At 43.8% G+C, this 27,871-nt stretch overlaps 1 protein-coding gene across 3 annotated transcripts in view; it reads left to right on the top strand.

Moving 5' to 3' along the window:
- Positions 1-27,871, top strand: part of IL16 (interleukin 16) — an 83,150-nt gene that overhangs the window by 25,736 nt on the left and 29,543 nt on the right. For all 3 annotated transcript variants that reach the window (XM_075897118.2, XM_006139266.5, XM_075897117.2), the window contains 7 exons: positions 2,657-2,793; positions 6,762-6,894; positions 8,392-8,541; positions 9,873-9,981; positions 14,465-14,607; positions 22,925-23,035; positions 26,855-26,969. In XM_075897118.2, the coding sequence (XP_075753233.2) occupies positions 2,657-2,793; positions 6,762-6,894; positions 8,392-8,541; positions 9,873-9,981; positions 14,465-14,607; positions 22,925-23,035; positions 26,855-26,969 (898 nt within the window). The remainder of the gene's footprint in view (positions 1-2,656; positions 2,794-6,761; positions 6,895-8,391; positions 8,542-9,872; positions 9,982-14,464; positions 14,608-22,924; positions 23,036-26,854; positions 26,970-27,871) is intronic.

Below are 27,871 nucleotides of genomic sequence, written 5' to 3'. Positions count from 1 at the left end.
TCCAGTGAAGTCATGGTTACACTAATTTCAAAACAGCATCTGGAACAATATGTTTCAAGACAGGACTCTCAGCTAGCAACAGCTAATGAGAAAATGACAGAAAAGGAAATCTCTTTAAAAGCATCCTTAGATTTGGCCTTTGGCATGACTAGAATAAAGAAAATTGGTAAAGGGTTGCAAAAGGAACTGCACAAAAGATCAGCTAAATCTATACACAAACGTTTCCTAAAGTCTCCTATGATCCTATGATGATTCTTTCTGACTGAGATTTTTTTGCTTAAATGTAATCTTACTAACAGTGCACTACTGAAGCTTTCATTTTATTTGTATGCCCATGGACAATTAAATGTGAACAGATGTGAAATACATGTTTCACCAGCTTCATTAAACTCTGCATGACAAAGCAGCCTATTAGTGAACGTTTTTTTTTATTTATTGGCAACCAACATGCATCAAACATGTGTTCTAGTAATGACCAGGTCTGGTGCCCTAGGAGGGACCCATCTGCCCACCCAACAAACCTGCCAACTTTATTTTAACAAGTTCTCTACATTTGCCAGGCCTGGAGCTATGAGTCACCTAACAAACCAATAGGTCACATTAAAAAAGGGGCAATACTCATAACTGCTCTGTTCTTGGAAGCACCACCAGAACATTTTATATATGAAATAATAATGAGACAGGAAATAAAAGACAGCAAAGGGAAAAGCCCAAACAAATTGGCTGTTGTAACAATTGCCAGTCTAATATTTTAAAAGGTTACTTTTTATGTCATGTTTCTATACCTTGGATGTTAATATAATGATCTGGGACTCAAAGTGCAAATGCTGACAATACATACGTATTACTACACATCCCTCCAACCCCGTGAAAGCTTTTTGTGTAAGTAATTCACAAAAATTAATTTCTAATGTGTTTGACAGATATAGCTAAACCAAAAATTAACCAAGCCTGCTGGGGTTAAAAGGGGTATTTGAAACAAAAATTATAGCTTCTCTCAAGTTATTGTGAGACACACAATAAAACTAACTTCCCTTTCTGCATGCTCATTAATTTAATGCACACAAATGACTGTGCCCAGAAAAATATCCAAATCACCTCTTATTATTATTTGACATTTAAATAACAGTAGTGCCTTGAAATCTGAGACAGAAGAGTGCCTCTGATCGTGCAAAGAAATCATGAGGCCATCTGCACGGAGCCCCACTAACTCAAATGGGAATCAAGCAGTTCTCCTTGCAGGATGGGAGTCCAAGACCTATACACTAGTTGAGGAATGAAGAATGAACACGTGGGTTTCAGCATAGGGAGGTGCCTCTGAATAGAGTGTGTGGCACTTGAGACTGACTGAAAATTTGCCCCAAAGTGTGAAAAAATAAAATCCTTCAAATTTAAGTGCTCAATGCTGCAAGCCGGACTTGCATAGAGAATCACTGCTTATGTGAGCAGTTCCATTCATTTCAAAGGGGCTATTTATGGGAATAAATATAATGTATGTGAGAAAAGGTTTGTAAGATCCAAGCCTGAATTTGGAATATAAAATGAAACACATGTTGTTCAGGCATCTCCTGGACCATCCTGCCACTTACCACAACTAGCCAACTGTGCCGGCACTGGCTTTAACCGTGAACTTAATGCAAGAATCTCACCAGACCCTATAATCCCACATCAATTTTTGAAAGCATGAGTGGCTCTTACTGAATTTCATGTATGCTGCTCTAGGCCAAATTTGGACTTGATACTGGCATCAGTTCCTTAGCTGTGCCTAAAGCCAAGATAACAAAATAAAAATGGTAATTTAACTCTATTGTCACTAGGTGCTAAGTATTTGAATTTAATCTCTCAGGACATGTCTACACAGGAGGGCAAAAGTCGAATTAAGCTACGCAACCTGAGTTACGTCAATTGCGTAGCTGAAGTTGAAATAGCTTAATTCGGCTTTTGGCACTGTTTACACAGCAGGAAGTCGAAGGAAGAAAACTCTTCCTTCGACTTCCCTTACTTCTTGTGAAATGAGGGTTACAGGAGTTGGAGTAAGAAGTACTCCAGCTCGACATTATTTCAAAGTAAAGGCTTGCAGTGTAGAAACATCTTTGTTATTCTGAAATAATGCTGCTATGTAGATGTACCTTCACTCTCTTTTTTTTCCAGGATGGGTGGATACTTAACCATTAACCACTTGTAATGTAGTAAGAAGAAAACACTTAACTATATCATTACAACAGAGAGCAAAATATTCCACTGATATCAAGTTATACATTTGTCCCAGCCTGTTAACTACTATTTTTCTCTCTCCCTAACCTGCCACTTGGCATGGGCAGAAAACTCATACACTCCTATGGTTAAAACCTGTCAACTGCTCTCTTGCCCTTTAATAGCAAAACACTTTGTTTTATAATATTTTCCTAGGGTAATCAGAAGCCGTTCCAGGCCCATGCAGAAGAATAGTTTGAGACGATTATTTCACGCAATAGTATCTCATGCACAGGTGAGCTGCATTCAGCTCCCACTTTTCTTGTGTTTAGAAATAATCTGGATCTAGGCACAAGAAAATTCATACTTTTAAACACATCAAACTAAGTTACTTCAATATTCTCTGGGGGTTAACTTTACTTTGATGCAATAAAGACATTTTGTCTTCATCTTCCTATACCAGGACGGCTGCATCTGGAGGCTTTGCATTGCCACTGGAAATGAGGGCCTGGGGATCCAAATTGCTAGAAGCACTAACTGCACTTCTGTTGGCAAAGGGTTCACAGTCAGCCAAGTGATCAATGGAGGTGCTGCCCACAGGTACTTGCTTTATAATTTATTATTAATTAATTATTATTATTATCGACTTGATGATTTTTGCATGATCCATCTAATGATGCTCTGGAAACACTGAGTGGATGAAATGGATGAACATTAGAAGTAAGACATGCAGCTGTAACTCTTCTTGGTGTTAACAGCAAATAAGGATTATAAAATCATGGAAGTGGAGGACTGGAAGGGCCCTCTAGAGACCATTTAGTCCTGTTCCTTACACTCAAGGCAGGACTACATAATAGCTAGCCCATTCCTTGCAGGTGTTTGTCTATCCTGTCCCCTGTTCTTAAAAAACTCCTATTGACAGAGATGCCACAACCTCCATAGACAATTTGATCCAGTGCTTAATTCCCCTGACAGTTGGGAAATTTTTCTTGATCTCCAACTTAAACCTCCCTTTCTTAAATTTAAACCTATTGCTTCTTGTCTTATCCTCAAAGGTTAATTAGAGCAATTTCTCTTCCTCCTCCTAGTAACAATCTTTTATATATTTGAAAACTGTTATCATGTCTCCTCTCACTCTTCTCTTTTCCAGGCTAAACAAACCCAATTTTTAGAATCTTTCCATATAGGTCATGATTGCTATACCATTAAATCATCTTTTTTTTTGCTGTCCTCGGGACTTTCTCAAGTTTGCTCACATTTATCCTGAAATGAGGCACCCAGAACTGGGCAAATCAGCACTCCAGCTGATGCTGTATCAGGGCTGAGAAGAATGAGAAATTACTTCTTGTGTTTTGCTTGCAACATTACAGAATGAAGTTAGCTCGTTTTACAATGGTGTTAAACTGTTGACTCATATTTAGCTTATGGTCCACTATGACCCCCAGATCACCTCCTGCAGGACTCCTTCCTAGACAGTCATTTCTCATTTTATATGTGAGCAATTGATTGTTCCTTCGTAAGGGTATGTCTACACTACATGCCTCCATCGACGGAGCCATGTAGATGAGCTTTGTAGACATAGCAAAATACCTCGTGGGATGAGGTTTAGTGGGGCAGTCGACAAAGGCTTTTGATGTCGACCACAGAGCGTCCAGACTGCTGCGCTGAGCCGACAAACAGCCGTTTGGCACAGCACGGCAGCCATTTTGATATAAATGAAGCAGCGATTATTTAAATCGCTGCTTCATTTTGCTATGTCTACAAAGCTCATCTACATGTATTTCAGACCATTTCTCCAGTTTGCCCATGTCCATGTCATTTTGAATTTCAATACAACACTAGAACTGGAAGGGACCTCGAGAGCTTATCGAGTACAGTCCCCTGCCCCCATGGCAGGACCCAGTACCGTCTAGACAAGTGTTTTTGAAAGTGTACTATGGAAACACTTTCAGAAACACTTTAACTGACCACCCCAGTTTATGTACCGACGCCATGGCCACGGAGCCTCGTGACTCCCGCTGGCTCCGTTTCATCCTTTGCAGCCAAGGGGAACCGCAGAAAGCGGCATGGGCTGGGCCACCACTTCCTGTGGCTTCCCTTGGCTGCAAAGGACAAAATGGAGCCATGAGGCTCCATGGCCTAGGTGCCGGTACATAAACTGGGGTGGTCAGTTCAAGTGTTTCTGAAAGTGTTTCAGAAACGCTCTCAGAAACACTGGTCTAGACCATCCCTGATCAATGTCTGTCTACTTGTTCTTAAATATCTCCAGTGATGGAGATTCCACAACCTCCCTTAGCAACTTCTTCCAATGTTTAACCACCATGACACTTAGGAAGTTTTTCCTCGTGTCCAACCTAATCCTCCCTTGCTGCAGTTTAAGCTCATTGCTTTTTGTCCTATCCTCAGAGGCCAAGGAGAACAATTTTTCTCTCTCCTCCTTGTGACACCCTTTTAAATACCTTAAGACCGCTATCATGTCTCCTCTCGGTCTTCTTTCCAAACTAAACAAGCCCAATTCTTTCAGTCTTCCTTCATAGGTCATGTTTTCTAGATCTTTAATCATTTTTGTTGCTCTTCTCTGGACCTTCTCCAATTTTTCCACATCTTTTTTGAAATGTGGTGCCCAGAACTAGACACAATACTCCAATTGAGGCCTAATCAGTGCAGAGTAGAGCGGAAGAATGACTGCTCGTGTCCTGTTAATGCATCCCAGAATCAGGTTTCCTTTTTTTGTAACAGCGTCACACTGTTGGCTCATATTTAGCTTATGATCCACTACGTCTCCTAGATCCCTTTCTGCAGTATTCCTTCCTAGACAGTCACTTCCCATTCAGTGTATGAGAAACTGATTGTTCCTTCCTAAGTGGAGTACTTTGCATTTGTCCTTATTACACTTCATCCTGTTTACCTCAGACCTTTCTCCAGTTTGTTCAGATCATTTTGAATTTTGACCCTATCCTCCAAAGCCCGGCAACTTCTCCCAGCTTGGCATTGTCTGCAAACTTTAGGGGTGCATCTAGACTGGCAAGATTTTGTGCAAAAGCAGCTGCTTTTGCGCAAAAACTTGCCAGCTGTCTACACGGGCTGCTTGAATTTGCACAAGAGCACTGACTTTGTAATGTACAAAATCAGTGCTTCTTGCGCAAATACTTTCATGCTCCCGCTCGGGAAAAAGCCCTCTTGCGCAAGAATACTTGCGCAATAGGGCCAGTGTAGACAGGGAAGAACTGTTTTGCGCAAAAAGCCCCGATGGCTAAAATGGCGATCGGGGCTTTCTTGCGCAAAATCGCATCTAGACTGGCCATGGATGCTTTTGCGCAAAAAGTGCTTTTGCGCAAAAGCATCTGTGCCAATCTAGACGCGCTTTTGCGGAAATACTTTTAATGGAAAAACTTTTCCATTAAAAGTATTTCCGCAAAATCATGCCAGTCTAGACGCAGCCTAGAAGTATACTCTACTCTCTATGCCATTATATAAATCATTGTTTAAAAAGATGCTATCTTGTACATCATACAAGGTTTATGATATCTTCGCTTTAATAGCCCATTGTAAAGGGGCACCATGTTACCAGAAACAGTGGAAGGCATTAAGGCCCTGGGTTCTCTTAAGCGAGCACAAGATATATTCTGTTAAGCTCAGACTAGAAGTGAAAGAGGGATTTCTTGTGCACTAAGGAGTAGGGATGTTAGATATAGTGTAACTGAATAGTTGTGTAACTGCACAAAATATTATCAGTTGCATGACTATATGATAGTTCCCTGGGGCAGCTAGAGCACTCCCAGCCCCACTCCCGGGGAACCCTCTGCCACCCAACGCAGAGGCAGCAGAGGCAGCAGCATGGGGTGGCATGTGGAGCCAGTCTGAAAGGGGAGCCAGTTTAAAAACCAGCTCCCCTCACAGATCGGCTGCCTGCTGCCCTGCATTGCTACCTCTGATACAGAGGCAGCAGCCCCTGTCTGTGTCTGTGGGGGGGTCTGAGCTCTTCATGGACTGAGGCAGTAGCACAGGTCCGCCCCCCCTAGCCTGGACAGAGGCTGCTGCCACAAAACAGCCTGTGCCCATGGGAGCCCCAGGCTTGCTGTAGACACAGGCTGCTTCATGGCCTCCTCCCCACACTGCTGTCGTGCTTATCGGTCCCCCTCACTCTCCAGACTGCTTCCTCTCTATCAGAGGCAGCAGCCTGAGAGTGGGGGGCAAGTGGATTCAGTGCTCATGGGAAGCCAGCTTAAAGTCAGCTCCTCACAGGCACCAGATCATTCCCCTCCTCCCCCCCGCTTCTCATACAGAGGCAGCAAGGCGGGGGAGGGAATGCATGTAGTTGACAAGATTAACCGATAAGCCTAGGCTTATCAGTTAATCGTATAGTTGACTACACATTGACATCCCTATTAAGGAGTGCTAGCAGGAAGCCATCTGTGATTGTAGTTAACCCCTGCAGAAGGCATTCAAGTGGCAGGGGAAAGGAGGGATTTTATGTGGCTGCTTGTAGACAAGACATCAAGAACAATCTCAATTATACTGTATTGTTCTTGGGTCTGCAATACTGTGTGTGTGTTTGATTTTTAAAGGGATGGTCGTCTAAGCGCAGGGGATGAACTGTTAACACTGAATGGACAATCACTTAAAGAGCTCACCAGTAAAGAGGCTGAATCTCTCATTCAGTCAGCAACAGGCCTGGTGAATTTGGTGATTGCTAACAAGGTAAGTGCGAGGGCTGTGGCACACCCCACATCTCCGCAACATTTCAACAGCCTCGATGTAAAAGACAAGAGGAATCTGTGCACCGAACATCTGGAACTTTTGTTTTTTCTCTTCTTGACAAACCCCCAAACCTCGTGTGGTCTAAGTGTGCTAACCTTCCAGCAGCTCTTCCAGGACAAACAGAGGCTATGGGAAGCCCTCAGCCCTTTGAAATTTTATCTGGGACTATACAATCACTCCTTTCATAAGCACATGCCCTACCACTGTGTGTTTCCAATGTACAAATTGACCAAACCCAGGGTGGATGAAGGGAAGATCCTAGAATCCAGACCTGAGCTCAGAGAGGGCCAGGGACCCACCAGGTTTGGGTCCAAGGCTCTATAGCTGAGGGTCTCACTATTAGAGAGTGCTCAGGTTTGCCATGGGGATCAGAGAGCAGGAGGTAGCATTAACAGGACAGTGAGGCAGGACTATTAAAAACAAATTCATTTTCAGTTGAAACCCTTTGATTTTTTTTTTGTGGATGGGCCATTTGGATCCAGATCTCATGATTTTAATCTATCCTCAAGCACACATATGAATGGTACCAGTTGTATTTCCCTAATTTAGTCCTTCCTGTTCTTCCAGTATTTTGTCATATAGCAAAAGCATGCAAAATAAAAAGGAAACCAGAGATTTTCTTACATTTTATATATGCATTCATTTAAATTAAAATCCTACTTCCATAATTTGTAAGAGAGACTCAGAATAAATGATTGGATCGGGCATTCACTTTGATAGAAGTCAAGAGCATGTTGGCCAAAAATTACATGAAGACAGCTGGACCTGGACACAATCTAGTGCACGTTAAGGTAGTACTGTTTGAAACAGAACTATATTAATGCACACTAACAAATTTTTAATGTGTATCAACAGAGTCCACCAAAGCCAATGAGTGAGCAACATATTAGTGCACGCTAGAATTTACACCTCATTAGCTCAGCCTAAAGCGCTTTCCTGCAGTAAGTTCCATGGAGGTACTTCTCTGCTTTGCATCTGCATGGAACCCCCTGAAAGTCAGTGGTGTTCACGCAGAGTTCACTGCAGGACTGATACCTAAATATTAATGAAAACTATGTTCAGATCTCTAGAACCCAGGAACCACACATAGTCAGTACAGTTTCATCAGTGAAAAGAGAACTGAGGTCTGCAGTCCTGCCCAGAGCATGCCTCTTTATACCATCTTCATAATTGACACTGTCTCTCAGGGTTGTTTCTTTTTCCTTTCAAAATCAAAGAGGACTTATAAGGCAGGCTATATCTAACGTTTATGTTGTGGTAGTACCCAACCCAGGTTTAGGCCCCATTGACAGTTTACATTGTACACTATGTTGGCTGAAAAAAACCCCCTAAAAGTTAACAGAAAACGGTTTTGAAATGAGATTCTGGATCCAGCTGTTCAGCCAGAAAATCAGTTTCACAATGCACCCATCAGACTCTGTGTTTCTTGTTCTAAAGAATTCACTAGGGGAAGCAGGCCAGAATGAGGACGTGTTTTTTTATGATTTGGCAATGGCGCCACCTGCTGCTGAAGAGGAAAGTTATCATTCATTACCTCACTCTGATAGGCTACCTCCAAACAGCTCCACTAAAACAAGGCTTCAGGAAGTAAGTTGCATCTTTCTGTTGGCTCTCAACATCTTGTGACACATATACAGGCAGTCCCCGGGTTACGTACAAGATAGGGACTGTAGGTTTGTTCTTAAGTTGAATTTGTATGTAAGTCGGAACTGGTACATATTGTAGGGGAAACACTAGCCAAACATTTCTCCAGAGCTCAGTTTTATTCTCCCACACCTCACTTCCCTCAGTCCTTTATTCTCAAGCTGAGGTGTCTGCTGAGAAAAGCCGCTCTGTGTCTCCCTGGTCTGCTGGGGGGGAGCTAGCTTCGCGTCTCCCTGGTCTGCTGGAGGGAAGCAGCTAGTGCGGGGTTGCCTCACCCCGTTTGTAAGTAGGGATCCAATGTAAGTCGGATCCACGTAACCCGGGAACTGCCTGTAGTCCTGCTCCTATGGCATTCTGTGGCCTTCCCAACCTCTGCAAGATTCCCTTGTGTAAAATGAGCTGGGATTTTTATGCAAAGTGATAGTTTGTCACATCTGTGCAATTTTATCCTAGTCAGCTATTTTCCCAATGATTTAAGTGGGGAGGGGGGAGGGGAAGGGTCCAAGAGGACAGGGGTGGGGAGGGACGGTGCAGACTCTGGAAGCAGTGGAGTGCACCAAGGGGTAGGGGTGGTGGGTGGGGAGGTGTCACACTTACCTGGGGACATCCCCCTCTGGCAGTGGCCTCTAGGGTTGGGGGGTGCCCAGCTGTTGCTTCCCCCCAGTTGACCTCATGAGCCCCCTCTTCCTATGTGTCCCCTTGCCCCGGCTGCCACCCCTGGACAATTAAAAACATCCCAAGGGCCTTGCCGCCGCCACCAGCAATGCAGCTTCTGGCCACTCATGCTAGCATATGCGTCCTTGTGGCCGGAGGTGGCTCCATGTGCTGCTCCCAGCAGCTAGAGCAGTTGATGCTAGGGAGACATTCCCCCAGTACCCTCAGGCCACAGGGAGGCACATGTCTGCAACCATGGGGAGCGAGCAGCAGGAAGCTACTCTCGCCCCGTGGTGGTGCCAGGGATCCACAGCACATTTTCCATTGCCCAAGAGTGGCAGGGAGTGCAGGGGTGAGTTTTGGTGGAGCCCAGCCCCAGGCCAGGAATATTCCTGGTGCCAGAGCACTATAGGCCCATTTAACTCACTGCCTCTGATTTCATATAAGCCAGATAAAATGATTTTCTCCCCACATTCTCGGATAAAAGTTAAATTCCAGGCTGAAGTTTCTGCAAACTAAATTGGGAAATTTTTTAAAAAAATGCAGAGTAGCTTCTGTGTTTTTGTCCTTGCACACAGCTAGTCATATTTGTCTTTTAAATATTCTGGGTCTCTTTTCAGGAATCCTCAACAGGTGCCTATAATGAAAGGCCTATTAAATTGGAAATACAAACTAATTGTTTTGTGCACTCTAAAGCCATCTGCCAAAGGACTCGCAGTAATTCAACCAGTAAGTTTCTAAGAGGAAATATTTTCATTTGGGAAATTTAAATGCATGAAACTTTCTCAGGTTATGGTATCATGATGTTGAAAGAAACAGTTTTTGCCACGCTTTACTCTGGGGCGTTTTAGCTAAAGTTTCTTTTGGAAGATTCAGGGTGCATGAAAAGCTAATATTAAAGAATGGATTCAGATATCCATGCATATTGATCAGTCATGATCCCTGTTTATAAACATTATGTATACATACACACGCACACTGTTTTGCTTATTGTAAAGGTGCACTGAACTGCTTCGGACTATTGGGGTAAGAAGGGGAAATTTTGACTAATTTTTCACTAAAATTAATATTTAACAAAAATAAATTTGTAATTAAAACCATTTTAAATTTAAACATTCCCATAAATGTTATGATTCCCAATGGCAATATACAGAAATACGTAAGAAACCAGAAGTGCAACAGACTACAAAAGAAGTCTTGAAGAAGAGAGACTTCCAAATGTGCCTCTCAGATCTGGATTCACAAATAGGGGCATACAGTACAGACCTACATGCACAGTGTGTGTCTTATATTTTGATTTATGATAGTAAACATCAATGAAATCCTAGATTGAAGTGAATACCAAAATTCCTATTAACTTCAGTTGGATTGTCATTTTCCTTTATGTGTTTGTGTGCAAGGATGCACATGGCCTTGATTTGTAGATTCAATTTTGAAGGTCCCTTGGAAAGATTGAGTGAAAATGCAAAAAGGAAACAAGCAGCATCAATTCTGAGAAGGAAATTAGATCTTAAAAATTATTTAATTTCTATACTCGCCAGTGTGGTTAGTAATAGGGGCAGTGGCATTTTTAAATGCATCAGTTTTATGTTGGGAATGTCACTTTAAATCAGGGTTAATATCTGTGCTGAAGTTTTAATGCTGGCTGTGTTAAATGTTTATGTTAAATGAGACATCTGAACACGGAGTTAATGATGTTCTCTCCCTTTCTTTGTCTATCCTCAGACAACATCACACAAGTTTACTACTCTGACAGTGTATTCTGAGTTTATCATTTCCCACAACGTTTTAAAACTGCATTTTAATATCTTTTAGGAGAAGTGAGAGAGCTGTCTTCTGTTCTACAATAACCGTGTACAAGTTCTGGTTGTAATTCCTTGACACAAAAGTGATAGTGATCCGGGTTACTCAAGTGGGCTCAGTACAGGATCTGTTCTCTAATCAAATGCACAGAAAAGTGATAAATGTCCCCTTTCAGCTTATTTTGTGCTTCATTGGTAAAATATTTGTCATATGGAAATGATTATTCGCAATTCTGTTGTCTGTTTTCCATTGAGTATAATGAACCTGGCTTTTTGAGTGAAATACTTAAAAACTAACAACTTAGCGGCGTCTCCAGTAAACTTTTCACTTTTGTCAGGTACTGTGGCAATAGGCACCCTGGAAATGCATTAGACAGATACAAACAGCCAGAAAAGAAAGGAATGACACCAGCCTTTGACCAGGGAATTGAGATTAGCTTTAACTTTCTGAGGAGGTGCAGTAGCTGAAATAGATGTGAATGTACATAGCATACATTCTGTGAAAGCAGGGCTACTCAACACACGGCTCATGGGCCGCATGCGGCCTACGGCCTGTTTTTTTTGTGGCTCGTGGTGCGGTTTGGGTTTACATGGGGCTCCACATGCGGCCCATGGGTGGGAGCCAAAACAAAAAGTAGTCAGTATAATGGTCTTCTGCTGCTATGTGTTTTAGTAGTTAAATTCCTGCACTGTCATTGCTCATTAAAAGTGCTGTCATATGGGTGGAAATCGGGTAAATATTGCATTTTATTAGCAACAGCAGAACTGACTTAAATGGGGCCTGCATGTTGTGTAGCCTTGCCCGTCAATGTGAAATAAGCTATTTGCATATATTTGCATATATAGTTGCATGTATATGCAACCACACTTAAGTTGTGGCCCTTGGCACGTGCTGTGAGTATCATTGTGGCCCCCGAGGCTTCCAAAGTTGAGTAGCCCTGGGTGAAAGTGAAAAATAATATAGCAAGGATAGCAATAGTGACATCTACAGGACAAAGCCAGAAAACCTAACTCTATACTCTATATAAGTGACGAGGAGTCCTGTGGCACCTTACGGTACGTCTACACTTGCTCCCTAGTTTGAACTACGGATGCAACTGTAGGAGACTGAAATTGCTAATGAAACGGGGATTTAAATATCCCGTACTTCATTAGCATGATCTCGCCAGCGCGTTACTTCGCTGAACAGTTGTTTCAAAAGTGAAAGTGTGCGCCGGGATGCATTAGTTCGAATCAAACCCCTTGGTTCGAACTAACGTTACTCTTCATTTTTTGTAACGTTAGTTCGAACCAAGGGGTTTGGTTCGAACTAATGCGTCCTGGCGCGCACTTCACTTTTGGTTGCCTAGTTCGATCTAGGGAGCAAGCGCAGATGTACCCTTATAGACTAAGGGTATGTCTACACTGCCACCCTAGTTCAAACTAGGGTGGCTAATGTAGGCATTCGAACTTTCAAGGAGGTTTAACGGTAGCTCGAATTAGGAGCTTTAATTTGAACTACCTAGTCCGTGCTGCGTGTAGCTGCGGGCAGGTAGTTCGAACTATGGGCATTTAAAAATGGCACCCACCCGAGAACATGCAAATGAAGCCGGGATATTTAAATCCCGGGCTTCATTTGTAAGTTCGAATGCCTACATTAGCCACCCTAGTTCGAACTAGGGTGGCAGTGTAGACATACCCTAACAGATTTATTGGAGCATAAGCTTTTGTGGGCAAAGACCCACTTCGTCAGATGCATGTAGTAGAAATTCCAGAGGCAGGTATAAATATACAGGCATAAGAAAAGAGTACCAGTCAATAGTAAGGCTAGAGATAACAAGGAGTGGAAATCCATCAACCCCATGAAGAAACCTGCACAAGTATAGACATGGGGTTGATGGATTTCCACTCCTTGTTATCTCTAAGTTTATTCTTGACTGGTACTCTTTTCTTATGCCTGTATATTTATACCTGCCTATGGAATTTCCACTACATGCATCTAATGAAGTGGGTCTTTGCCCACGAAAGCTTATGCTCCAATAAATCTGTTAGTCTATAAGGTGCCACAGGACTCCTCATCGCTTTTGCAGATTCAGACTAACATGGCTACCCCTCTGATACCTATACCTCTGTATATCAGTGTGCTAAAGTTTTAAACAGGTGAATTACCTGCCCTGTCCCCCAGCTGTGCATATTCCTTCTACTATACAGAAAATAGGCAGTGATGCAGGAAAATAACCAAACTGCAAGTCGGTAGCAGACAGAAATACCAGGGTTATCCAGTTAAAAATCTCAAAGGGGTAGCCGTGTTAGTCTGTAACTTTAAAAACAATGAGTGGTCCTGTGGACTTTAGAGACTAAGGTGCGCCAAGGACCACTTGTTTTTATGGTAATCCAGGTACAAGTTGCCTGATCTTTCTCCTCATAACTCATACCAACAGAACCCGTTTGTGAAAACACAGTCTAGCATTACGTGGAAAGGCTTGATTACCTCCTCCTGAGAGAATTGGGATGCCTGTGTCCTAGAGGGTCTCATCCCTGTGTAGATAGTATCTGCACCACTGTCCTTCTCAGCTGCTTCTCCCAAGGATGCAGCTTCAGTTAACAGTGAGGCCTTCATAGGGTCCCACATTGGCAGATGCTGCCCTGAGATATGCTGAGTCAGCACCCTGCTTCCCCTTCTCTTTCTCCCCACAACTTGGTCAGCAGCATTGTGGTAGGACAGGTGGATGCAAGTCTCTTGGTGGAGCAGAGGGGTGCCATCACTGTGCTCTAATATAAGGCACAGGGGCAGATTTTCCACAATCAGCTGTCTTGCACACAGGGTTTAACTGTGGGAAAAAATAGACATCCAGCCGACTATCATTTGAAAACCTGCATCTACTACTAAATCTGCTCAACTGTGGAATAGTCATTCAAGGAAAGTGGTGAAATACCTATAAGAGTCTGATCCTGCACTGGCAGAAGCAGGGATTGGCTGAGTTAACAAGTCTTTTCCTCTCTCGCTTTTGATTTGGTGACAGATGTCTCTCTGTCTTCTTTACTTCGGGGTCATGTGATTTTGCTCTCAGTGCATCCGGTGATGCAATTAAAATGCTCCCTTGTAAGGAGCCATCTGGTGGAGAAAGAGAGAGGGAAGGACGCAGAAGCTTGTGCATAAAAGTGAATGGAACATGTGTGCACCCAACAGTCTTTGAACAAGGCCCTGGCATGCAGAACCTGTTGCTAGCTGTGTGCGCCCAGCAGCTGGTCATGTGAAGTCACTGCGTGCAACTGCAGCTTGGGGGAGGTGTGGTGCTTCATGGTGGCCTGGGACAGTTAAGATTTACAACCTGAAAAATCTTTCTAAATGGAGTTGATTGTGAGCCCGGTGAAATGTTTGATGCTGATGCTCCTGAAAAATACTGTTTCATGCCTTTTGTCTCCTGTAGGTGTAAATCCATATTGGATAGGGGAAATTGACTATCCAGTGTCAAGGAAATCAGCAGCATACAGAGACAGACAGCCCCATTCTCTCTACAGTAACCGGAAGTCACTCTCTCAGCAGCTAGACTGTGCAGTAGGAAGAGGTCCGGTAAGTGAAACAAGAAACCACAAACCACTAGAAAGTTACATTCAACAGGGTTCAGCCAGGACACTCCAACAGGGAGGTTGCACTTAGTTCTTTTTGCCAAAGTTCTCCCATCTTTGGGTCCTGCCACTGGAGACTACACTAGGGATACAACACGTCAGTGCACCTCTTAAGCCACTCCAGCCATGTTCCCTGTCAGCAGGCCTCCAAGTGAAGGGGCTTGTGGCTTCTTCCACCTATCCATGGTATATTTTCTCCCAGACCCTCATCTACCCTAAGGATACATCTACACTGATTGCTTATTTCGAAATAAGCTATTCCGGAATAGTTATTCTAAAAGAGATAATTTTGCAATAACACGTCTACACTGCAGGGAAGCCTCAAAATTAGTCCAAGGCAGGCTTCTCGAATATAGATGTGCTTATCTTGATTTAAAGCCCCAGGAGGCACTAGGGAGGAATAACTTAGAATGGCCCTGGTGAGGGGCTATTTCGAAATAGCAGCAGAGGAGTGTCCTCTTTTCTTGTTCACCCTTGTAGCCTTCTCACCTATTTGTAGCTAGCAGCAAGCACAGCCACTGTGACCACAGAAGCTGAATGGCCAATCACCTTGCTAGCCACATATGGAAACTGCAGTGCTGCTGAACTTGAAGAACTTTACACAGGCCCTTCTGCAGAGGCATGAATTTCAACACAATGTGTATAAACTTGCATACACATATCATAGAATACTAGAACTGGAAGGGACCTTGAGAGATCAAGTCCAGTCCCCTGCCCTCACAGCAGGACCAAGCACTGTCTAGATCATCCCTGACAGATGTCTACCTAATATGCTCTTAAATATCTCCAGTGATGGAGATTCCACAGCCTCCCTAGGCAATTTATTCCACTGTTTAACAACCCTGCCAGTTAGGAAGTTTTTCCTGATGTCCAACCTAAACCTCCCTTGCTGCAATTTAAGCCCATTGCTTCTTGTCCTATCATCAGAGGCCAAGGAGAACAATTTTTCACCCTCCTCTTTATAACACCCTTTTAGATACTTGAAAACCACTATCACGTCTCCTCTCAGTCTTCTCTTTTTTAAACTAAACAAGCCCAGTTCTTTCAGTCTTCCCTCTAAGCTCATGTTTTCTAGGCCTTTAATAATTTTTGTTGCTCTTCTCTGGACCATCTCCAATTTACCACATCTTTTTTGAAATGTGGTGCCCAGAACTGAACACAATATTCTAGCTGAGGCCTAATCAGCACAGGGTAGAGCAGACGAATGACTTCTTATGTCTTGCTCACAACACTCCTGTTAATGGATCCCAAAGTCACGTTTGCTTTTTTTGCAACAGTGTCAGACTGTTGACTCATATTTAGCTTGTGGTCCACTATAACCTGTAGATCCCTTTCTGCCATACTCCTTCCTAGACAGTCACTTCCCATTCTGTATGTGTGAAACTGATTGTTCCTTCCTAAGTGGAGCACTTTGCATTTGTCCTTATGAAACTTCATCCTGTTTACCTGAGACCGTTTCTCTAATTTGTCCAGATCATTTTGAATTATGACCCTATCCTCCAGAGCAGTTGCAACCCCTCCCAGTTTGGTATCATCTGCAAACTTAATAAGCGTACTTTCTATGCCAATATCTAAATCGTTGATGAACATATTGAAGAGAGCCGATCCCAAAACAGACTCCTGTGGAACTCCACTTGTTATACCTTTCCAGCAGGATAGAAAACCATTAATAACTACTTTCTGAGTACAGTTATCCAGCCAGTTATGCACTCACCTTATAGCAGCCCCATTTAAGTTGTATTTGCCTGGTTTATTGATAAGGATATCGTGCGAGACCATATCAAATGCCTTACTAAAGTCTAAGTATACCACATCCACCGCTTCTCCCTTATCCACAAGACTTGTTATCCTATCAAAGAAAGCTATTAGATTGGTTTGACATGATTCGTTCTTTACAAATTCATGCTGGCTGTTCCCTATCACCTAACCACCTTTCAAATGTTTGCAGATGATTTCCTTAATTACTTGCTCCATTATCTTCCCTGGTACAGAAGTTAAACTAACTGGTCTGTAGTTTCCTGGGTTGTTCTTAGTTCCCTTTTTATAGATGGGCACTATATTTGCCTTTTTCCAGTCTTCTGGAATCTCTCCTGTCTCCAATGATTTTCCAAAGATGATAGCTAGAGGCTCAGATACCTCCTCTATCAGCTCCTCGATTATTCTAGGATGCATTTCATCAGGCCCTGGTGACTTGCAGGCATCTAACTTTTCTAGGTAATTTTTGACTTATTCTTTTTTTATTTTACCTTCTAAAACTACCCCCTTCCCACTAGCATTCACTATGTTAGGCATTCCTACAGATTTCTCGGTGAAGACCGAAACAAAGAAGTCATTAAGCATCTCTGCCATTTCCAAGTTTCCTGTTACTGTTTCTCCCTCCTCACTGAGCAGTGGGCCTACCCTGTCCTTGGTCTTCCTCTTGCTTCTAATATATTTATGAAAAGTCTTTTTGTTTCCCTTTATTCCTTTAGCTAGTTTGAGCTCATTTTGTGCCTTTGCCTTTCTAATCTTGCCCCTGCATTCCTGTGTTGTTTGCCTATATTCGTCCTTTGTAATTTGTCCTAGTTTCCATTTTTTATATGACTCCTTTTTTATTTTTAGATCATGCAAGATCTTGTGGTTAAGCCAAGGTAGTCTTTTACCATATTTTCTATCTTTCCTACACAGTGGAATAGCTTGCTTTTGGGCCCTTAACAATGTCCCTTTGAAAAACTGCCAACTTTCCTCAGTTGTTTTTCCACTTAGTCTTGATTCCCATGGGATCTTACCTATCAGCTCTCTGAGCTTCCCAAAATCCATCTTCCTGAAATCCATTGTCTCTATTTTGCTGTTCTCACTTCTACCTTTCCTTAGACTTGTGAACTCTATGATTTCAAGGATCAGTGCCTTCCACTTTCAAATTCTCACCAGTTCCTCCCCATTTGTTAAAATCAAATCTAGAACAGCTTCCCCCCAGTAGCTTTTTCAACCTTCTGAAATAAAAAGTTGTCACCAATGCAATCCAAAAACTTATTGGATAGTCTGTGCCCCACTGTGTTATTTCCGCAACATATATCTGAATAGTTGAAGTCCCCCATCACCACCAAATCTTGGGCTTTGGATGATTTTGTTAGTTGTTTAAAAAAAGCCTCATCCACCTGGGTAGGTGGCCTGTAGTAGACTCCTAGCATGACATCACTCTTGTTTTTTACTCCTTTTAGCCTAGCCCAGAGACTCTCAACACTTCTGTCTCCCATGTCTGTCTCCACCTCGGTCCAAGTGTGTACATTTTTAATATATAAGGCAATTCTTCATCCCTTTTTTCCCTGTCTAGCCTGCCTGAGCAAGCTGTACCTTTCCATCCCAACATTCCAATCATGTGTATTATCGCACCAAGTTTCTGTGATGCCAACAATGTCATAGTTGTATTTATTTATTAGCACTTCCAGTTCTTCCTGCTTATTACCCATACTTCTCGCATTTGTATATAGGCATATAAGATACTGATTTGATCTTGCCTCCCATTTTGCCCTGACCCTCCTCTCTCTCTGCCATTATAACCAATGCTCCCTCCCATTTCTGACCCATCTCCCAGGTCTCCATGGTTTTCACTTACCCATGGACTTTGCTCGCCTGTCCCTGTTGAACCTAGTTGAAAGCCCTCCTCACTAGGTTAGCCAGTCTGTGTCCAAATAGGGTCATCCCCCTCCTTGAAAGGTGAACACCATCTCTGCCTAGCAGTCCTTCCTGGAATAGCATCCCATGGTCGAGGAAGCCAAAGCCCTCTTGGCGACACCATCTTCACAGCCAGGCATTCACCTCCAGGATACACCTGTCTCTGCCCGGGCCCCTACCTGCGACAGGAAGGATCGAAGAGAATACCACCTGCACTCCAAACTCCTTCATCCGTACTCTCAGAGCCCTGTAGACACTTTTGATCTGCTCAGTGTCACATCTTGCAGTATCATTAGTGCCCACATGGATGAGTAGCATGGGGTAGTAGTCAGAGGGCCGGATAATCCTTGACGGGCCCCTGGCAGGCAGCATATCTCCTGAGATTAAATGTCAGGGCGACATATGGGCACCTCCGTCCCCCTCAGAAGAGAGTCTCCGACCACCACTACCCTACGTTTCCTATTCGCAGTGGTGGCAGCAGACCTCCCAGCCTTGGGGGTACGAAGCTTCTCCTCCTCTGTTATAGGGGGTGATTCCTTATCTCCTGTATCAAGAAGAGCATAACGGTTTCCTAGTACCATGTTGGGAGGGCTCAGAGCAGGAGTGGAGCAGTGTCTGCTGCCAGAAGTAACCAGCTGCCAGTGTCCACCCTGAGCCATCTCCTTCTCCACCAGTGATGTGTCAGCAATCTTGTGTACTGGGATAGTTACCTCAGCTGCCTCCACATGAGCACTGTCCAGGAATTGCTCGTGGATTCAGAATCATCTAAATCGTTGATGAGGATATTGAACAAAACCGGTCCCACAACAGACCCCTGCAGAACCCACTTGTTATTCCCTTCCAGCATGATTATGAACTGTTAATAACTACTCTCTGAGGGTATGTCTACACTGCCACCCTAGTTCGAACTAGAGTGGCTAATGTAGGCAATCGAAGTTGCAAATGAAGCCCGGGATTTAAATATCCTGGGCTTCATTTGCATCTTGCCGGGCGCCGCCATTTTTAAATCCCCGTTAGTGCGGACTCCGTGCCCGTGGCTACACACGACACGGAGTAGGTAGTTCGAATTAGGCTCTCTAATCTGAACTACCGTTACTCCTTGTGGAATGAGGTGTAATGGTAGTTCGAATTAGAAAGCCTAATTCGAACTACCTACTCCATGCTGCGTGTAGCCGCGGGCACGAAGTCCGCACTAATGGGGATTTAAAAATGGCGGCGCCCGGCAAGATGCAAATGAAGCCCGGGATATTTAAATCCCGGGCTTCATTTGCAACTTCGATTGCCTACATTAGCCACCCTAGTTCGAACTAGGGTGGCAGCGTAGACATACCCTGAGAATGGTTATCCAGCCAGTTATGCAACTACCTTATAGGAGCCCCATCTAGGTTGTATTTCCCTACTTTATTGATAAGAAGGTCATGCGAGACCGTGTCAAATGCCCTTCTCCTGCAGATCCCTAAGGGAAGATGGACTACAGCATAGGTATAACCCATTTTACTGAGATGTATCTTTTATTGAGTATATTTTGGCATTGCACAGCTATTTCTCTGATAGTCACATTCTTAATGCTCTATGGTGCTGCACGAATAAGCTTATTCTCCTTTTCTAATCAACCCTCATTTCCTGACCTATGTGGAAGTTGAATTCTTGATGTCTGTTCCATACATTAAAGCCTCGTGCAGCTGCTAGTTTCACAATACTGCATAAACAAATTTGTAGAATTTCCCTGCACGTGTTTCTGGCCCCGCTGAACTTCATGCATGCTTAACATTAGATAAGAAGTTGATTCAGAACTTAAATGAACTTTGTGCTAATGTTCAGATAGGAAGTCTTCATAATGCTTGTAATCCTTCTGCCAGCTGGAATCGACAACAACAAGATCCCCCTGAACAATCCAAAATAGAAGTGGCTTGAGTCTCCACCCAGAAATCTGGGAAAACTAAACACCATCCCCAGACTCCTCTAAGAGGCAATATCTCCCCACTGCCAAGCACTGAGTCTGTGTCTAACAAAAGAAAGCTTGTATTAAAATGAAAGAGAACCAAGCATTAATTGGGGAAAACTCTACAACCGCAACCACATAGCCATAAACAAACATCCTTTTTCCATATATTGGAGTCAAGTATCAGAGGGGTAGCCGTGTTAGTCTGAATCTGCAAAGGCGACGAGGAGTCCTGTGGCTCCTTATAGACTAACTGAAGTGTAGGAGCATAAGCTACATGCATCTGACGAAGTGGGTCTTTGCCCACGAAAGCTTATGCTCCTACACTTCAGTTAGTCTATAAGGTGCCACAGGACTCCTCGTCGCTTTTCCATATATTGGACAATGTCTTTTGCCTCAATTTCTCATTGTGTGGTGTGAAATTTAAATGAACTACCGTCCGTACAACATATAACTCTCTCCACTCACAGTTGTTTGTCCTTAGCAAAGCTATGGAGTTCAGAGGTACATTCTCATGGGTCCATCTACCACCTCTGAAAGGGGAAGGGCATCAAGGCAGCAAGCAATGCCCAACCTGCTGCTGCTGCCTCTTCAGCTGGCTCCCTACTGCTACTCCTGCTATCTTTGCCACCGCTCACTGTTTGCTGTTGCCATTATCTCCGCCCGCTCACTCTTGCCAAATATCTTTGCCATTGCTGCTTACCATGTTCTGGGGTTCTCCAACGTAATTGGGCTCTTAGTGACTTCATGGGGTAGGGAGCCTCTGGGCCGCTGCCTCTTTGTTGTCTTTCACTGCAACGCTGTTCCCACACCACGTCCAAAGTTTAACTCTTAGTTCTGCTCCTCGGTGGTTTCATCTCTAGAAATCACTGAACAGAAACAAGGCCTCTCAGTTGAGTCCAATCAGCTCTGTCTGTAAGCATTGGATGGGTGAGGCTCAAATGATGTCTAGGACTCTTAAGGCAGAGTATTCACCATTGGGTAGGAATCCCTATTCCTACCCCCTCATCTTCAGTGGGATGTGGCATCCTTACCCCCTGCTTAGCAAGTGAGGTTCCGTTTAGGGTGACATCCTCACTCAAGGCATGCCAAGTACAGTTCTGCTGCCCTTCACTCATACAGTGTTCAGGCTGGGGACCGAATGGCTAAGTAGCAGTTCAGAAGAAAAGGACCTGGGGATTACAGTGGATGAGAATCACTGTAGTGCATTTCATTCCTCCTGCACTCAAAGTGAGTTGCAAGCCAAAACCAGCCAAAGCATCTCTGTCTTCTGAACATCTAGGGAAAGTAGGTGTGTCTATGAAAATATGTTTGTTGCTCTCTGCTGGACCCAGAATTAGATGCTGTACTACAGATAAGGCCTCAAGATCTGCTGGAAATGCTCCTCCTAATGCACCCTAATATGCCATTAGCCTTCTTGCCTACAAGGGCACACTGTTGACTCATATCCAGCTTCTCATCTCCTGTAATCCCCAGGTCTTTTTTCTGCTGAACTGCTTCTTAGCCAATTGGTCCCCAGCCTGTAAAATGCTTGGGATTCTTCTGTCCCGAGTGCAGGACTCTGCACTTGTCCTTGTTGAACCTCATAAGTTTTCTTTTTGCCCAATCCTCCAATTTGTCTAGGTCACTCTGCACCCTATCCCCACCCTCCAACATATCTACCTCTCCCCCTAGCTTAGTGTCATCCGCAAACTTGCTGAACATGTAATCCATCCCCTCATCCAGAACATTAATAAAGATGTTGGATAAAACCAGCCCTAGAACCAATCTTTGGGGCACTCCACTTGAAACTGACCTCCTACCAGACATTGAGCCATTGATCACTACCCATTGGGCCCAACAAATTAGCCCGCTTTCTATCCACCCTACAGTCCATTTATCCAATCCATACTTCCTTAACTTGCTGGCAAGAATATTGTGGGAAACTGTATCAAAAGCTTTGCTAAAATTAAGGTATATCACATCCACCGACTTCCCCATGTCCACAGAGCAAGATACCTCATCACAGAAGCAATCAGGTTGGTCAGGAATGACTTGTCCTTGGTGAATCCATGTTGACTATTCCTGATCACTGTCCCCTCTTCCAAGTGCTTCAAAATGGATTCTTTGGGGATCCCCTCCATGATTTTTCTGGGGACTGTGGTGAGTCTGACCAGTCTGTAGTTCCCTGGATTGTCCTTCTTGACAGTGTTATACTCTGGCCCTCACACAACAGTACTTGCAATGACCCAAATATACAAACACATAATTTTCTCATGGGAATATTAACTGCCAACACAAATAATATGATTCAAATAATTGATACTGCCAGGGAGAACTTTTAGAGTCCAGATTCTGATCTCCCCATGTAAATCAGGAGTAAATCTGGTTGAATCATTGATGTGTTCTGCATTCAGAATCAACCCCAGAGTCTATAAGGACTTGAGAGTTTTAGCTGAATATGCTATGCACCTGAAAAAAAAAGGCTATGATTCAGCCAATTCTGTAAGCTACAGGTTCTGAAATTCAAGAACTATCTGAAATCATTCAGACATTTAAAAACCCAGCACTTGTGGGATCTCTGTTGTTCCAGTTTGACTGTACTCCCCCAGACCAGTTTTACACATTCATCTGTTCTGCACAACAAGTGCCTGGCATTGCATTACAACTATTTTTCTCTTTGCAGGCTGTTTCAAAACCTTCTAGATCGCTGAGCACTGCTCAGTTAACACATGCGTCTTGTGGCTCACCAGCTTCCGTAATATCAAACATTGTTTTGATGAAAGGCCAAGGGAAGGTGAGAGATTCATGAATGTTTATGGTAACAGAATACTAGCCATCTTCCAAGGTGTAAACATACACATCACTGCACGGTGCAAGGAGGTGGGATGTGGGACAGCAAGCCTTGCATTTCTGGGTAGCTGGTACCAATTCAGACCTGGCCAGCAAGTGATTAAAAATCACCATCTTCTGCCACCTCTTTGGTGGTACGTATGGTATGTTGATGGTCAAAGGCAAGTTCCTAGTAGACACATGTCCTTATCATACAATCACTGCTATAGCTGACATTCACCGGTATCCTTCTGAACAAACATGGGGCACTGACTGAATGGGGTCTGGAGACTGGAGACTTCCTGCTAGAGGTGCTCCCTCCAAGTCAGAGCTGAGACACAGTGGTGGACTGGCAGTGTGGGAAGAATGCACTGCCTGTGCTGTGTCTAACCTGGAGGTAAATAAAGGACTGCAACCTCCAGAAGCTTTAGATTAGTCACCTTTCACAAGCAGCAAACAGTCACATAGCCAGACTAAAGCTGAACTCTATCCTATTAGGGGCTGATTGCTCTCTACTCCCAGCTGACTTAACAGGAAATGAGGGAATTCATTACTGTGCAGGATTGTATCGTTAGCACAATTTGTCATCAGCTCGATTCGGATTTTGCAGGATTTCATAGCACACTGACTGTACTCTAAGTGAGGGCTCACTTTCCGTGCACGTGCATATCTGCCTAATGGTAATTGCATGTGTGCACAGTAGCTGGAACTTGTTCTCCATGGCAATATCTCCCCAGATTGTTTATATCATCCGGTTTAACTGGGCCTTGCAGCATGGATCATTCTGATAATTTGTTAAGCCAGGAAATGCCACAAGATGCAGCTGGTGGTAAAGCATAGTTATATAAACGTAACCTTCAGTAAAATGATGTACACATGCATAAAAATAAAACTTAGATTTACAAAGGCCATATTTAGTGATACAGAGAGAAGGCAATTGCTCTCAGACTTATAAATAAAAACACCAAAATGGGTGTTCTTGTTAGGGATGTTAGATATAGTGTAATTGAATAGTCGTCTAAAATATTATCAGTTGCATGACTATTTAATAGTCCCTGGGGATGGGGCCAGCAGCCAATACATTCCCGACCCCACTCCTAGGGAGCCACCTGCCACCCCACACTACTGCCTCTGTATCGCCCCTTGAAGAGCCGAAGTGCAAGGGAAGCTAGTATAAAAACCAGCTTCCCTTGTGGGCCAGCTGCCTGCCACCCTGCACTGCTGCCTCTGTCTCAGAGGCAGCAGTGCAGAATGGCAGCAGCCCCTATCCACAGGAAGCCGAGCTTCTCATGGACAGAGGCAGCAGCGTGGGATGCGGAGCAGCCTCTGTCTGTGGGGAGCTCCAACCCCCCACAGACAGGGGCTGCTTCGTGATAGCTTCCCCTGCTCCCTGCCCCTCTTGCCCCCACTGCTGCAGGGGGTGGGCAGGAGGCACCACGGAGCCGGTGATGGGGGGAAACAGCTTTTAAGCCAGCTCCCCCCAGCACCAGCTTCTGCTTATCCCCTCCACCCCACCTCAGTAGGAGCCAGCAAGGGGAGAACAGGCAGCAGGTCTGTGGATCTGAAATGCGTGGGTAGCTGCCTTGAAAATTGGTTCCCTGTGCACATCAGTTCCAGCCTGCCCCCTCACCCTCTGTGCTTCTGCCTTTCTATCAGAGGTAGCAGTGCGGGGTTAGGGAGTGGGGGGCAAGTGGATCCAGTGCTCATGGGGAGCCTGTTTAAAGCCAGTTCCCCATGGGCACCGGCTCCTGCTCTCACCCCCCCCCCCCCCCAATGCCTCTGATACAGAGGCAGCAATGAGGAGGGAAAATGTGTGTAGTCGACAAGATTAACTGATAAGCCCAGGTTAGTCATTTAATCATATAGTCGACCACACGTTGACATCCCTAGTTCTTGCTCTCTGTCTGGCCACATATTTGTATTCGCATTTGTGATTATGTTTGACTTTCATTTGCAACTTGGGATGCATAAAATAGGGAAGCTAGACATTAAACACAGTCCTTCCAGGTTTGTAAATTCTCTAATAAAGATCTCTTTCTCAAATAACAATGTCTATTTCAGATGTAGGGACAACTATTAGAAAATCCTTCCCTGGAGATCAATAAAATAAATTATCATCATCATCTGTATTATAGTGGTAATTTGCACTTCTATAGCACTTTTTATCCAAGGATTTCTACTTGATTTACAAATAATAATTTTGGTTCACAAATACTAATTAAGTAAGGTCTCTACTCCAGGGGGAGGTGGAGAAATTCTGCATAAAAAAGTTAAAGATTCTGTGCACAGAATTTTAGAATTCTGTAAAATGCTGCATATTTTATTTATCCAAACATACAATATAATCATACCAATTGCCATTTATTTAAAAAAATACCCATCAGCAAGTGTGTCTGTAACAATTCAGCCAACAAAAAAGATTCCAGGAATGTTTTTCTTGACAAATCATTTTCTTACTAGGCATATTAATACAGAATGTAGATTAATAAGTCATTTAAACTACAATATGGAAATGTATTGCCCACCTTCCCTTAGAAACGGTGCAAAGGCAGAGGAGAGTCAGAGGCCAAAGGAGAGGGATGTAATTGCTGGGAAGGAGCCTAGGATTGAAACTTGAGAGTTGTTGGATATGAGTGGGAGAAGCATGGAACAGTTTTTTGAGGTGTGTGTGTGATGGGCTTGTTAGAGAGTTAAGGTGCCAACTCCATGCAGATCCTATCTGACCTCTAGCTTCTCCTATCTAGTCAGGCACATCTGCCCCCATCCCCATGTGGCCCTGTATCTTCCTCCTCCTGTCCCCATGTGTCTCTGTACTCCCACTTAGCAATTCTCTGCCCTGCACCCTCACACATCTCCCATCTCCATTGTCTTTGCACCCCCACTCAGCCATGCCCATTTTTTGGGCTCTGCACCCCCTTCCCAGTCAGCCCCTGCTCCAGATTGTCCTCCCAACTAGCCCATCAGAATCCTCATCTATATGGCCCCCCAGCATTCCCATCTGCCCTGCTCTGTCCCTCCTCACTGGGCCCCACAGATAGGGTGCTATGAGAAAGACAGCCTTTTGTCTTCCCTATTGGCTGCTGATCATTATGGCTGAATGCCCTCTGTTCTTGTGCCACAGCAGCCACTGGTGGGGAAAAAAGGCATAACTTCAGTGCCTCTCTGGCAATTCTGGGGGACACAAATTCTGCATGTGGGCTGGGGTGCAGAATTCCCCCAGAGGTAAGTCTTAGAATGTCTGGTGTTCAATTTAGCAGGTCTAGTAAAAAATGCTGAGGGTGTCCTGGTCGGCGCTGGTACTCCTCACTGTTGCGAAGAGTAAGGGAAATCAACGGGAGCGTTTCTCCCCTTTGACCTCCCGCTGCGGGAATGGCGCTGAAGTTCGGTTTACGGTACATCAACTCTGCCTACATTATTTACATAGCTGGAATTGCGTACCGTAAGCTGACCATTCCCAGTAGTATAGACCTAATAAATAACTCACCCAAGGCCACACATTATGTCAGTGTCAGAAGTATGGCACTTAATCCTGTGTTCTAATCATTACATGTTACTATTACAGCACATATATAGTATCAAACTAATTGCTTGTGACTTTTATAAAGAAGAATGTAGGTGTTTAACTGAAAATTTAAATTGGGGATTGTTATATCCACCTTTGTTTTAAATATTGTAATGAAAATGTTAATGTCCATCAAACAATTCTGCTAACTGTTATTGCCCATGTGGAAAACAATGTAACCATTATGAGAAATAAACATTCTCTCTCTCTCTAATAATTTAGGGGTTGGGCTTCAGTATTGTTGGAGGGAAGGACAGCATTTATGGGCCCATTGGTATCTACGTTAAGACCATCTTTCCAGGTGGAGCTGCTGCGGCTGATGGAAGGTTACAAGAAGGTAGGAGGTTACTAAGAAAAAATATTTAGAGTGCTTGATCGGGTGTTTTAAAAGTTACTAGCACACAAACAATATCAAACGTTTAAAATATATAACAAAAGAGGATCAGATTGCTTGTGAGGTTGGTTGGTGACAAGGGGTCAATTCTAGCTCAGGTTGCCTATGAATGAAAGTTATTTTTCCCTAAACATTGTTCGGTGACCACTAAGAAATGAGATGGCAGTTTAATTTCATTGCCTGAATGACAAATGTCTATATTCTCATTGGCATTGCTCCTTTGTTTATCTCAGGAGAAAGGCTAGTGACTCAGCTACTCTTTTAGACATTATAAATAGAGCAAGGCAGGAAATTGGAGTGGGAAATCAAATACATTTGCTGTTTCCCTTCAACCCCCATTTTCAGTGAATTTTCAACATTCACCTGTCAAATTCAGTATTGCTGCCATCAAGAGAGCAGAAATCATCAGACAGACACTCCCAATGGCAGGAGGGTGTTTTTTTTTTTAAAAACAGATCATCTTGTTTAGTGTATCTTGACTTTTTAAACTCTCATTGACTCCTTTTCCCCTGTGATAATTTCAGGCTGAAAGGTAACCTTTAGTGACCACTGAGCTAGGAGAACAGCCAGCTGTTTCCTCTTATTGCTCTGACCCCAGAGCAACACTTCTTCACCTAGGAACTACTAGCACCACTTCCCCAACTCCTGCTCCCCTAGGCCACACACACTACTCTAGGTTACACTAGGGATGTAAAAGAGTAGTCAAATAGTCGACTACCCAATAATCCTAAGCTTATCAAAGACAGCAAGAGTGGGGGGAGGGGAGAAGGAAGCAGTAGCCTGTGCTGGGGGGAGCCGGCTTTGCCTTTTAAATGTGGTAAGAGCCAGGTGGCTGGGTCCCAGAC

Source organism: Pelodiscus sinensis, chromosome 14 (genome assembly GCF_052426305.1).
Source record: "Pelodiscus sinensis isolate ZL-2025 chromosome 14, ASM5242630v1, whole genome shotgun sequence".
Classification (NCBI taxonomy): domain Eukaryota; kingdom Metazoa; phylum Chordata; order Testudines; family Trionychidae; genus Pelodiscus; species Pelodiscus sinensis.
Note: the sequence above shows the minus strand (reverse complement) of the source record. Positions and strands in the feature narration are given on the sequence as shown.